The sequence below is a fragment of the Nicotiana sylvestris genome, chromosome 9, assembly GCF_000393655.2.
Source record: "Nicotiana sylvestris chromosome 9, ASM39365v2, whole genome shotgun sequence".
Lineage (NCBI taxonomy): Eukaryota > Viridiplantae > Streptophyta > Magnoliopsida > Solanales > Solanaceae > Nicotiana > Nicotiana sylvestris.
Genome location: NC_091065.1, coordinates 1,437,457 through 1,449,740, shown reverse-complemented (window position 1 = coordinate 1,449,740; position 12,284 = coordinate 1,437,457). Strand labels below are relative to the sequence as shown.

The window sequence follows — 12,284 nt, the reverse complement described above, 5'->3', positions numbered from 1 at the left end:
ACTCCCGATAACAAAACCTGTGGCTGATTTACTGTACTTGATATAGTTGTACGCTCACGCACCACTTCCTACCGCCCTTTGCTGACACTCGCCCAGGTTGCTCTCCTTTGCCAGTGCTCATGCGCCCAACTTGTCTCCAATACTTCGAGAATTTCCTGAAAACATAGAAAATACCACGACCCAAAAACTAGAAGGAGCTATCACCGCTACCACTGGTGTAACCCCAACAATATGAAATGTACAAAGAAAGGAGAAGAAGAAAACGAGAATATAAGGGGGTGGGGGCAGATTTGGGAAGCAAAAGGGGCGAGGCAAGAAGACAAGCAAACAAGAAGACAAGAAAGAAAGGAAAGTAATGGGGAAGGAGAAGAAAGCAGGAGAGAGAAAGAGAGGAAAAGAAGACAAGGGGTGGGGTGGGGTGGGGGTCTTACCTGATTCGGTGGTCGCCGGAGGTCGGAGATAGAGACGTTAGAGAGATGGGAAAGAATATTATAAAGCGTAATCTTGAAGCTTAAAAAAAATAAAACAAATAAAAACTTTAAACTCATATATTTGTATCCACCATAACTAAAAATAAATGTTCAACTTTGCATGTTCAGACGTTATCTAATTACTTTAGAGTCAACTGTCAAATTGGTCGAATATGCTCACTATTCATGATCTTGTATTTTTTCCCTTCAAATTTCATGTTAATCATACACATATTTCAATGATGTATGTGCCATTTAAATAAATTTGTACTAACTGTCATGGAAAACACGTGCAACACACATGCTCCTAAACTAGTAATAAGGATAAATACGAGATAATTTACTAACGATTGTAAATATGATTGACTCCTTTCCTAAAACAAAATAATAATAATTAAAATTCAACTATCTCTATGCGATGTACAAGTTAGCAGTCAGTACTATAATAGGCAAAGGCGGAATTAGGATTTCAAATTTATTGATTTGAAATTTTAATTGCTTTAAGGTATTAGGTTCTAAATTAATAATTATATATATTCAATAAAAAATTTTAAAATAAATACAGAGGTCGAACTAAAACTATTAAGTTCGCCGCCGAACTCTGCCCGCTCACCCCTCTAGCTCTGCCCCTCGTAATAGGGCCTCCAAGCTGAAACAAACCAACTGAGATATTACCCAAAATAGAATGGTCCATTTATTTATTTATTTGTAGTAAATAGCCAAATATTTATATTTCCTCTGGAAAAACAAAAACAAAATAATTATCTTGCTCCACTTTTTCTCCTCCTGCATTTTTCCATCAACAAATGGAACTCTGAAAAATCGACACAAAGCATCAAGAAAACTACATAGTGAACAACAGGAGGAAATTCTCAAGATATATAAAGGGATTGAAGAAATATTTCAATCTTTCTTTTGAAAAAAGGAGATGGCTTTAATGCGCCTTCTCACCCAGGTCACTTCTTTAATTCAAACCTTTTTTTTTCAATTTCATCGGAAAGATTTTTTTAATTTCATTTTTGTTTGGTTTATTGATTGATTGATGGTTTGATAATTCAGTCTATTAGGTCAGAGAAGCCCTAATTTTTGTAGTTTTATGTGTTTTTATTTCAAAGGTTGGATATTTATAAATTTTCTTATGAAATTAGTGGAAATTTTAGAGTAATTAGCTTGCTCCTAACTTGGGGTTTATCTTTGTTTTTTTGTTCCGTACGATTATGTCAGAGAATGAATCTTTTTGTTCTTTCCAATTAAATTATTGGAAATTTTAGAGTGTTTAGCTTGTTCCTAACTTGGGTCTTCTCTTTTATGTTTCTTAGGATTATTTTAGTGCTATGCTACTGTCAGAGAAACCCTAATACTGGTAGTTTTATGGGTTTTTATTTCAAAGATTGAACCTTCTTTTTATTTTTGTTAAATTATTGAAAATTTCACAAGAGGGTGTGTTCTGATGGTAAGCAACCTCCACTTGCAACCAAGAGGTTGTGAGTTCGAGTCTCCCCAAGAGCAAGGTGGGAAGTTCTTGGAGGGAAGGATGCCGGGGGTTTATTTGGAAACAGCCTCTCTACCCCGGGGTAGGGGTAAGGTCTGCGTACACACTACCCTCCCCAGACCCCACTAAGTGGGATTATACTAGGTTGTTGTTGTTGTATTGAAAATTTCACAAGGTAGGACATGTGGCTGCTTCAGCTTATCGAGGATATGGCCCACGATAGGAAGGTGTGGAGATAGAGGATTAGGGTTGTAGGTTGGCTGATAGTAGTGTGTTCCTCGTAGGCTTACCAGTAGTATTAGGATTATTTTTGTATTATCTTATCATGTGTCTTTATCATTACGTGTTGTGTCATTCGTGCTCGTTTCCATATTACATTGTTGTTACCATTGTTTGCTACTTGGCTGCTTTATCTTATCTCCACTGTTCTCTGAGCCGAGGTTCTATCGGAAACAACCTTTCTACCTTTATAAAGTAGGGGTTCTTAGTCTGCGTACACACTACCCTCATTAGGCTCCACTTATGGGTTACACTGGGTTTGTTGTTGTTGTTGTTGTATTGAAAATTTCAGAGTAATTAGCTCGGTCCTAACTTGGGTTTTTATCTTTTTGGTTTCTTAATAGGATTGGTTTAGTATTATGCTACTGTTTTCCAAGTATACTGTTTTACTGAGACTATAACGAGTCCAGAACCAAAGTAATAATATTTTGAACTCAAACTACCAAAATATGTGTTAAAAAAAGGGTGAACAATTTTATATATAGCGCATGAAATAAATGGATCAATTACCCCGTTAATGTATAGCGCATGATGCGCTATACACTTCTTTTCTATCATATTCCACTTAAAATCTAAAGCCAGTCACGCTCCCAAAGCTCACAAAGTTGAACTGTTTTTACTTAGAAGCTTTAAATTCCGATTTGTTATACACTTCCCCAATACGAAATTCCGATTATTTATGTTGGAAATAATCAGTCTTTGATAAACTGATTCAAAATTCTGTAAACAATAAGGGGTTGTTTGATTTATCGTATTAACAAATTATTTCCAACATAAAGTATTTATATAAGTTATACAATATTTGATTATAGTATAAAAGGCCGTGTATTTCAATACAACATCTGGTTGGCTTTATTAAATTCTGCATTTGTGAATATCTCTATAAGTTATGCGAGAATTTGCGTATTAGTTATGTGAAATAGAATACGGAATAAGAGTACATATGTTAGCACTACATGAATACGAATAACTAAAAACAAAATTCCCTAAAAGTAAAAAATTATCGTATAACAATGTTATTTACTGTATAATAATCTTCACATTATTATGTAAAGTATAATCAGCCTATGCATAATTAGTACGTGAATCAAATGAACCTTAGTCTAAAATATCATACAACACTAGGCGTACTAGTTTTTGATACTAATAAGCACTCAATGATATATAAGTGTGTGTAGCTTAAGTGACAATTAGTAGACACATTCTAATTGTTTAACTCTAGTCATTCCCACCGTTCAAAGAACACCAAATCTGTTGTGTATAGTTACCCCGTTAACGTATAGCGCATATGTTTTATGCGCTATATATAAAATTGTTCATCCATTTTTTATCACCTATTTTGGTCGCTTGAGTTCAAAATGTTGTTTTTTTGGTTCCAGCCTCGACTATAACTGCTTTATCTCTTTTTTCTTGTTATAATAATGGTTATGAAACTGAAGAGCGTTTTTTGTTTTATTTTGTATTTATGTTTTTGAGTCTATATCTTATTTAACTTATAGGCAATACCAACTAGTTAGGATTAAGGATTAGTTTTTCCTGCTATGTTTTAAATTTGCTTTGGTGTTTGCTCTAAAATTATGTATTCTGGCTAGATTATAAGTCCGTGCCGCGTGGATAAGTGTTTATGACGACTCGTATAGTTGACCTGAACTAGCCTAGAATTGAGGTGTTTTTGATTGATTGCAATATCAGAATCAAGAATTTTAACAAGGGGATTCAAAAGTTTCAAACTTGCAACCTAAAGTAAATAAAGGGGATATGAAAGCTTACATATATATGACAAAATTGTTTACCCTATTTGGGCAGTACATTTTCCAACGTAGGGGATTTCACTTCATTGGCTGTGGCTCTGCCACTAATTGACTGATGGTTTGGGTTTTCACTCTATTAGGTCATAGAAACCCAAATCTTGCTAGTTTTATGGGTTTCTTTTTCCAAGATTGAATCCTTTCTATTACTTTTGGCAGAATAGCCTGGTAGACTCTTGTACTTGTCCCGTTTTGTCATCCCGGTCCCTGTATTCTATAGTTTGTTAAGTGAATACTTGTACTTGTTCAAACTCTATATATTAAACCCTTATGACGTTGACCGAGACTATAAGGCTGACTTGGCTTCGGTGCGTGACTCACACGCCTTTTAGGGGCGTGAGGCTTATTAGAAAGCCCTAGCAGTAACATTCCCATTATTTAACAGCCTTCTTCTTTATTCTTCATTCATTCTCCATTGTTGAACCTAGTTGGAACTCTCTTGGGTACTTAATAAAATCATCTCTCTTCTTTCTCTTTAATTTTTTTCCAGTTTTTTCGTCCTTGTTTGGGATTTTGTTGATAAAATTACACCTTTATAGGACTCCATAAGCAAACAAACAAAAAACTCTAATTTTTTATCTGATAAAGCATCCGAGATTCTTTCAAGGTCAACCCTCAGGGGTTGACCTTGGTGGCAATTGACTTGAGCCTTGGGGTTTGCTCCCTTTCAAGGTCTCAAGTTCGAAACCCACTGGGTGCAAACAATTTCTGAGGGCCATCGGACTGGGTAAAACCTGGATTAACCGTGGTGCACTTGCGGGAAACTCCTTACCGAGGGCCTGTGCACCCCCGGGATTAGTCGGGGTTCGTAGAGATCGGACACCCGGTGCAAATAAAAAAAAAAAGCATCCGAGATTCTATATCTTCCCCCAAAAATCATATAATATTACGATATAACTTGGTGAACCACAACCCAGAATGAAATCCAACTTACTTCACAAAAAAAATCAGATCGAAGACTAATTTGGTATTTTACAAACAAAACAAAAAGACCTAAAGCGAAACAGAATAATCGAATATGTCACTATATGCATGACAGTATAATAAAGGGGCTTTGTGCTTCAAAATGCTTACAGAACCAGTAAGCAAACAGAATGAAAAAAGATATTCAGACATACTTAAGAGCATTAATTAGCGACCTAACCTAGCCATTAACTGATAAACGAGCCAAAAACGAAATTAAAAAAAAGAGATAAGAAAAATGAGTTAAGAAGAGATGACAATATTTACCACAAAATGACAGAAGAAGCGCAAAAAACGATGACCGGAAATTCAATGAAAGAAGACGAAGGAGAGATAGAGCAGAGAAGACGATGAAAGAGAAACAGTCTGTGTAAAATGAGGGAAATAGGTTTTGGGGGGTTTTAATTTAATTTTTAACATATTATTTCATATGTGACACTAAATAGTGACATGGAATCCTACGTGGAGGCAATTGTGTTGCACGCATACTGACCTCTGGAGGCAATTGTGTTGCACGCGTACTGACCTCTCCAAAAAAGGGTTTAATACATAGAGTTTCAAACAAGCACAAGTGTTCACCTAACAAATTATAGAATACAGGGACCGGGATGACAAACTGGGGCAAGTACAAGAATCTACTAGCCTATTATGCTATTTCTTTTCTATTAAAATATTGGAATTTAACCCTCAGGGGTTGGCCTGGTGGCAATTGACTTGAGCCTTGGGGTTTGCTTCCTTTCAAGGTCTCAAGTTCGAAACCCACTGGGTGCAAACAATTTCTGAGGGCCATCGGACTAGGTAAAACCTCAATTAACCGTGGTGTACTTGCGGGAAACTCCTTGCCGAGAGCCTGTGCACCCCTGGGTTTAGTCGGGGCTCGAAGAGACTCGGACACCCGAGGCAAATAAAAAAAAAATATTGGAATTTCAGAGTATTTAGCTCTGGTTTGGTTCTTGCAGTAAATTTTTTTTTATTGTGTTTGGAGTTTTATATGTCCGTGCAGGGATAAGTGAAATTTGGAGAACCTCTAGTCTTTGATAATCACTAACTTGACTTGGAAGACTCATTATTTAGTATTGGAATGAGATGGAGTTGATAGAGCTTAATGGATAAAGATGTTTCATTTAACCAACTCCGACTAATTTGGGATTGAGGTGTAGTTGATTGATTGTATCTCATCTAGCTCATTACGTGTTTCTACCAGTATCTTTTGTTCTAAGGTGAAATATTCGTGTTGAAAAAAAATAAATTCCCAGCTGCCTTTTTTTAGATTGGTCGTATTTAGTTTGGCAGTGTTCCTCATCTTACACTGCGTGTTTTATGATGGTTTTATTTCCCTATTTTCTCTCCTTTTATGTCTGTAATAGTACCTTCTTTTGTTTTATAGGTTGAGAGGCATCAATCTCAACTGAGGCAGCTAAGCTCTTTGTTCAATAGAACGTATCTTACTTCTAGAAGGATCATAGGAAGTGATGGTATGCTCTGCGTTTTTGGCACTCATGGAGTACAGTTTCTTTGTTTCTCTCTAAATAGATGTCATATCATATGGTTGATGACATGGCATTTTTTTCCCATGTAATTTATCCTATCTTTCCGCATGTTATTCATGGTCCTCTAAAACGTTCAGCTGTTGTGTTCTTTAAATTGAACAATGGCCATACCTTAAATTTTGTGAAATACTCTAATCACTTTACTTGTAGCTAGACACAGATGACGATCTAGAAAACAAGGTTCAGTAAGTTAAAGAATGAGGTGGGTGTGACATGAATAATGTACCAAAGCAAGTGGAAGAAAAACTCTCTAGACGTCGAAATAAGATTATTATGTCAACCTTTTGGAACTGCTTTTATAAAATAAGTCTTGCTAGATTAGATTTGCACACTAGTAGAAAATAATTGAACATTTGAGATTTTCTTGGAAATCTCTCTATGTCTGTCTACCTTTGCATGTCGCTAACAAAAAAACTGTTTTTGTATTTTAATGCTAGACATGTTATCAAAGTGGTGTAAATTTTGATTATAGGTAGTTTAATACTGTTGATTTTCTCCCTGTAGTTTATTGTTTTTGCAAATAATTTGGTTTAAACAGTTTTCTTGTGCTTTGCAAGAGAATGTTGGAGACCATTTTACCATCTTTTGTAAATGAACATGCAACCTCTCAACTCGAATGCAACCTGTTTCTTTAGTATGCTTCACGGAAAGAGCAAGCAAACCTATTCAGTTCAGTGCAATGACAGTATTTATACATGAAATTACAATTGGTAACTTCAAATTTGGAAGCAACTTCGGTCATCTTTTGATTGAGCCAGCAACCTTATGTTCTTTTTCCAACTTGTCTCTTTTTTGTGTGCAGTGCATGGAGTTGCAAATATCAAACAAAGGTTTCAGTCTAGTTATGTGGGCAGTCTAGGCCGCAGAGCACGTGAAACAAATGATAGTAGTAATGCTGCATATCATAGAAATGACCAAGAGGCAGTCATAAGGTTGTTTGAAAGCCAACCTTCATTGCTTTCTAATCCAGGAGCAGTGTCGGCGTATGTTAAGGCACTGGTAAAGGCTGACAAACTTGATGAAAGTGAGCTGCTCCGGACTTTGCAGAGAGGTAGTAATAATTAGAATGTCTCTTCTTACCTTGTATTGTTTGGTTGTCTCGCCATTGATAATAGTTTACGCTAAATATTGAACATTTAGTACTTGCTGATGAGGGTTTCTGTCTTTTTAATTAGTTTAGCATGGATACCAATAGTGCTTACGAGAGCTGTTTTCAGGGATTTCTGGTTCTACTAGTTCTCATGTGGAGGAAGAAAATTTAGGGGCACTATCTGCTTTTAGGAATGTTGGGAAAGCAACAAAGGATGGTGTTCTTGGTACTCGTAATACTCCTATACATATGGTGGCTGTTGAAGGAGGTAACTTCAAAGAACAGTTATGGCGTACATTCCGGTCTCTGGCTGTGGCCTTTCTCTTGATTTCAGGAATTGGTGCTCTCATTGAAGATAGAGGAATAAGCAAAGGTATAGGAGTTCTGCAATTTTTGTTGGACTTTTTCATTTTTGTCCCGTCGGCCGAAAATAATTACAGGCTCTAGCCCAAATATTCAAAACATATACACTGATTATGTATATTTTATGTATATTTGTACTTAATATCCAAAAATATACATTTTCCGGCTATTATTTCTTAGGGCGGGCCAAAAATGTAATTATCCCATTTTTGCTTGGCTTTTGAAACTTTATTCAGATGCATTCTACTACTGTCTTTTTCTTAATCCATTTTCTGAATCAGGACTTGGTTTAAATGAGGAAGTGCAACCGAGTATGGAAACCAATACAAAATTTTCCGATGTGAAGGGTGTTGATGAGGCAAAATCTGAGCTGGAAGAAATTGTTCACTATCTCCGAGATCCTAAGGTGAGTTAATCTGGGTGGTTTTTTCAGTAACCACAAGCAGTTCAATCACTTCATCTGCAAAATAAAGTCCTATTGATATTTGTGTCATTAATCCAGGTAAGTAAACAAAAAAAAACACAGTGATGAATTTTGTTCTTTGCTGTTCCATTCAGTAATATACTAGAAATGCAGGACTGGAGTTCATCATTTACGACAGTGTTCTCGCTAGCCCTCTTTCAACACCCATCTGAAAATATCCCAAGGATAGAAATGTGCGAGAACACATTTCATCAGTTGTTAATTATATCTACAGTGTGTTCTGTTGGGGCGAAGATATTATGGATAGAAGGAGAAGTTAGAGGATTATAAGGTTATTCCCCTTGTGCTCATAAGTAGGTCATGATCATTCAATTAATTCAGCTGTTGAACTCTGATTAGGTTAAGTGTTGAAAGTTTTAGTTTATGCTATAATGGTGCCTAAACACAGATCAAAGTAAATTGTTTTGGCCGTGATAGTCAAATCAGTTAATGGTCACTTATTGCATGTCCATTTGGTGAATAGTATATCATAAACATGATTGAAAAGTACACGGAAAACAACATGTTTCCGAACAGCCAACCATTACATACCTACAAGTTTACTTAGGATACTCTAGAATTTCTATTCCAACGTGATGCTTATTAAAAAAAACAAAGAATTAAGAATACAAAAAAACACGGTGTTTACTTGTGAGTTTAATCTAATATGGACTGCCACGAGCTGAGGTACACGAGAGCTTAAATGGATGTCATTAGCTGTAAAAAAAATTTGTTTAATTCTGTATTTTCTTTAGCTTTTCATGAAAATTCTGCTTAAAACCGGAAAAAAAAAACGGGAATTTAGGTTTTGACCTCCCTAAGTTCAAAGTAGCTACACCATTATTATAACATTCAAGTGGAATCAGCTGCTTTCAGTCTTCATCGAGCAATAGATACCCTTAGGTAGTAAAAGAGGAGAAAGGGTACACGAGAAGGCTTTTGGTGGCTATTGGTGCTTTTGCTTACCTTCTATTATACTAAATCTTTTAAACTGTTGCCTATAGTTTCCACTTCTGGTCAAAGATACTTATCTTGGACAGTAGAATTTGTAATGTATGACTTTCTTATTTTTGATGATTAGTAAATGTGGTTATATATGGCTCAAATGTGTTAACGTCTCATTAGCTGCAATATGTCCCCTTCACATTTCCCCACTGCTTTTTATTGTTTATTCTAGCCTATGTTGCAGACTCTCCAAAATGGTGCTGCACCCGTGTCGGATCCCCCAAAAATGCACTACTTTTGGAGGATACTGACACAAACCCGGAGACATTTTCGGAGAGTCCGAGCAACATAGATTCTGGCTGGGACTTGAGAGGTGATCTTTGTTTTAAGGGTTTGAGGTAAATATTTTGCAATTGCTCATTTCAGCGAACTTTTGGGTACAGCGTTTCACTCGTCTTGGTGGCAAGCTCCCAAAAGGCGTATTACTGGTTGGTCCCCCTGGAACTGGTAAGACCATGTTGGCGAGGGCCATAGCTGGAGAAGCTGGGGTTCCCTTTTTCTCATGCAGTGGCAGCGAGTTTGAAGAAATGTTTGTCGGTGTCGGAGCTCGGAGAGTGAGAGACCTTTTCGCCGCTGCTAAGAAGCGATCACCATGCATTATATTCATTGATGAGATTGATGCTATTGGAGGAAGCCGTAACCCAAAGGACCAACAATATATGAGGATGACTTTAAATCAGTTGCTTGTCGAGCTGGATGGCTTCAGACAAAATGATGGTATCATTGTGATTGCTGCCACTAATTTTCCTGAGTCACTGGATAAGGCATTGGTGAGACCTGGACGGTTTGATCGCAACATTGTTGTCCCAAATCCTGACGTCGAAGGGCGGAAACAGATTCTTGAATCTCACATGTCAAAGGTAATCTTTCCCCTGTTTTCTTTTCCCATTTATTGTTTTAGATGATAAACCTGTTGTGCGTCACATCCTCTTTCCTGGTGTATTGGCGATATATTTTCATGTACCCTGCACGCTGGATTATTCGAAGTTTTCAAAGATGCAATAAATGTTATTGATTCATTTCTTATCTCGTTGCTATTTTTTTTATTGTAAATTGCTACTCTCTATTTTCATGTCCTAGAATAAAAATGAGTTACTATGTTGCACTATGTCAAGCTTCCTTTTTTCCATGTTTGGTCTATCATTGCTAATTTCTCATCTAAAGAATATCCTGTTTGGCAGATTCTGAAGGCAGACGATGTTGACCTTATGATCATTGCTCGGGGTACTCCTGGATTTTCTGGTGCTGACCTTGCGAACTTGGTGAATATCGCTGCTGTGAAGGCTGCAATGGATGGTGCCAAAGCCGTAAGCTTGGCTGATCTAGAGCATGCTAAGGACAAGATCATGATGGGAAGTGAGCGTAAATCGGCTTTTATATCCCAAGAGACGAGAAAACTCACAGCCTACCACGAAGGTGGCCATGCACTTGTAGCAATGCATACAGACGGGGCTCTTCCGGTGCACAAAGCAACTATTGTTCCACGAGGCATGGCTCTTGGTATGGTTGCTCAATTGCCTGAAAAGGACGAGACTACCATGTCTCGTAAGCAGATGCTTGCTCGGCTTGATGTTACAATGGGTGGGCGAGTTGCTGAAGAGCTCATTTTTGGGGAAAGTGAAGTAACTTCTGGTCCGTCTGATGATCTCAAGCAAGCAACAAAGCTAGCGAGAGCCATGGTCACCAAGTTTGGTATGAGCAAAGAAGTGGGGCTCGTTACTCACAACTACGACGATAACGGGAGGAGTATGAGCACTGAGACTAGGCTTCTTATCGAGAAGGAAGTAAAAGAATTACTTGAAAGGGCTTACAACAACGCAAAAACGATTCTCACTACCCACAGTAAAGAGCTTCATGCGCTTGCTAATGCATTGCTTGAGCAGGAGACATTAACCGGAGGCCAGATCAAGGCCTTGATTGCCCAGGTCAGTTCTCAACAAACACAGCAACAACAACATCAATTAGTTAGAGTTGAAAGTACATCACAGTCCAATTCAAGACCTCCCTCGAGTCCAAGTGCAGCTGCAGCTGCGGCCGCTGCTGCTGCAGCCGCTGCCAAAACCAAAGGCATTGCTCCAGTAGGACCTTAGTTCAGAAAACATTGGTAAAACTATTTATCAATTCAATGTGCATATAGTTGATTATTTTCATGCAAGACTTCCAACCCTTTGGGAATCATTGTCGAGCTGCTGTTAGCGAGGGGAATCCATATATATAGGTTAATTTGAGGTCAAAGGTTTTTTAACAGTTTAACGGCAGGTGATCATGTATTTTCAAGTGCATCTCTCAATTTCAAGTCCTCGTATCATATATCTGGCATTGTCTTTCTTGTTAGATTTTAGCTGTTGTCTTCCTTTTTGTTCCCATTTTCTTCGAATATTTAGTCCCACGGGAATATTGTAAATTTCAGTGCAAGAACTTGGTTTTGCCCAGGGGTGGCAATTTGAGCCCAAACCCATCTAACCCGCCCAACTAGCCCAGAGATTAATGGATTGGGCTACAAACATTTTAGCTCATGGGTCAATTTGGGTTGAGCCCAAGTTAACCCATCATTTTTTATAGCCCATTCTGACCCATTTAACAGCCCAAATACAACCCATGAAACTCACCCAAAACAAGGGATTTTTACCTTCCTATACCACATAGGAAACCTTATTACCCTCAATGTTTAAGGTTTGATTTAATTACAAACCCGTATACCAAATTACCAATCCTATACCATACTTAATTAAGGGTCTAATTAATGGGCAGTTTTTACTCCTTAATTAAAGGTATCCATATATCTCTCGTTTCTCTCTCCC

General features: G+C 37.5%; 1 protein-coding gene across 3 annotated transcripts; it reads left to right on the top strand.

The window, feature by feature from the left end:
- The first annotated feature begins 1,189 nt into the window (after window positions 1-1,189).
- Window positions 1,190-11,793, top strand: LOC104213823 (ATP-dependent zinc metalloprotease FTSH 4, mitochondrial-like). Of its 3 annotated transcripts, XM_009763370.2 has the most exons (8): window positions 1,190-1,425; window positions 6,400-6,487; window positions 7,198-7,272; window positions 7,365-7,613; window positions 7,780-8,025; window positions 8,297-8,421; window positions 9,867-10,343; window positions 10,665-11,793. In XM_009763370.2, the coding sequence occupies exons 1-8, from the start codon at window positions 1,399-1,401 to the stop codon at window positions 11,571-11,573; spliced, it is 2,196 nt and encodes a 731-aa protein (XP_009761672.1). In that variant the 5' UTR covers window positions 1,190-1,398; the 3' UTR covers window positions 11,574-11,793. The 3 variants fall into 3 exon arrangements, with proteins under 3 accessions (XP_009761672.1, XP_009761674.1, XP_009761675.1); XM_009763372.2 differs by lacking the exon at window positions 7,198-7,272 and having other exon boundaries at window positions 1,192-1,425; XM_009763373.2 differs by lacking the exon at window positions 1,190-1,425 and having other exon boundaries at window positions 6,398-6,487; window positions 7,120-7,272.
- The last annotated feature ends 491 nt before the right edge of the window (window positions 11,794-12,284 follow it).

What these genes read in the sequence shown, in the direction of transcription:
- LOC104213823 (XM_009763370.2), top strand. Translation starts at nt 1,399, where the DNA reads ATGGCTTTAATGCGCCTTCTCACCCAG. An exon ending in TATACATGAAATTACAATTG is followed by an intron (nt 7,273 to 7,364) that starts GTAACTTCAAAT and finishes TTTTGTGTGCAG; the next exon opens with TGCATGGAGTTGCAAATATC. An exon ending in ACTATCTCCGAGATCCTAAG is followed by an intron (nt 8,422 to 9,866) that starts GTGAGTTAATCT and finishes TTTTGGGTACAG; the next exon opens with CGTTTCACTCGTCTTGGTGG.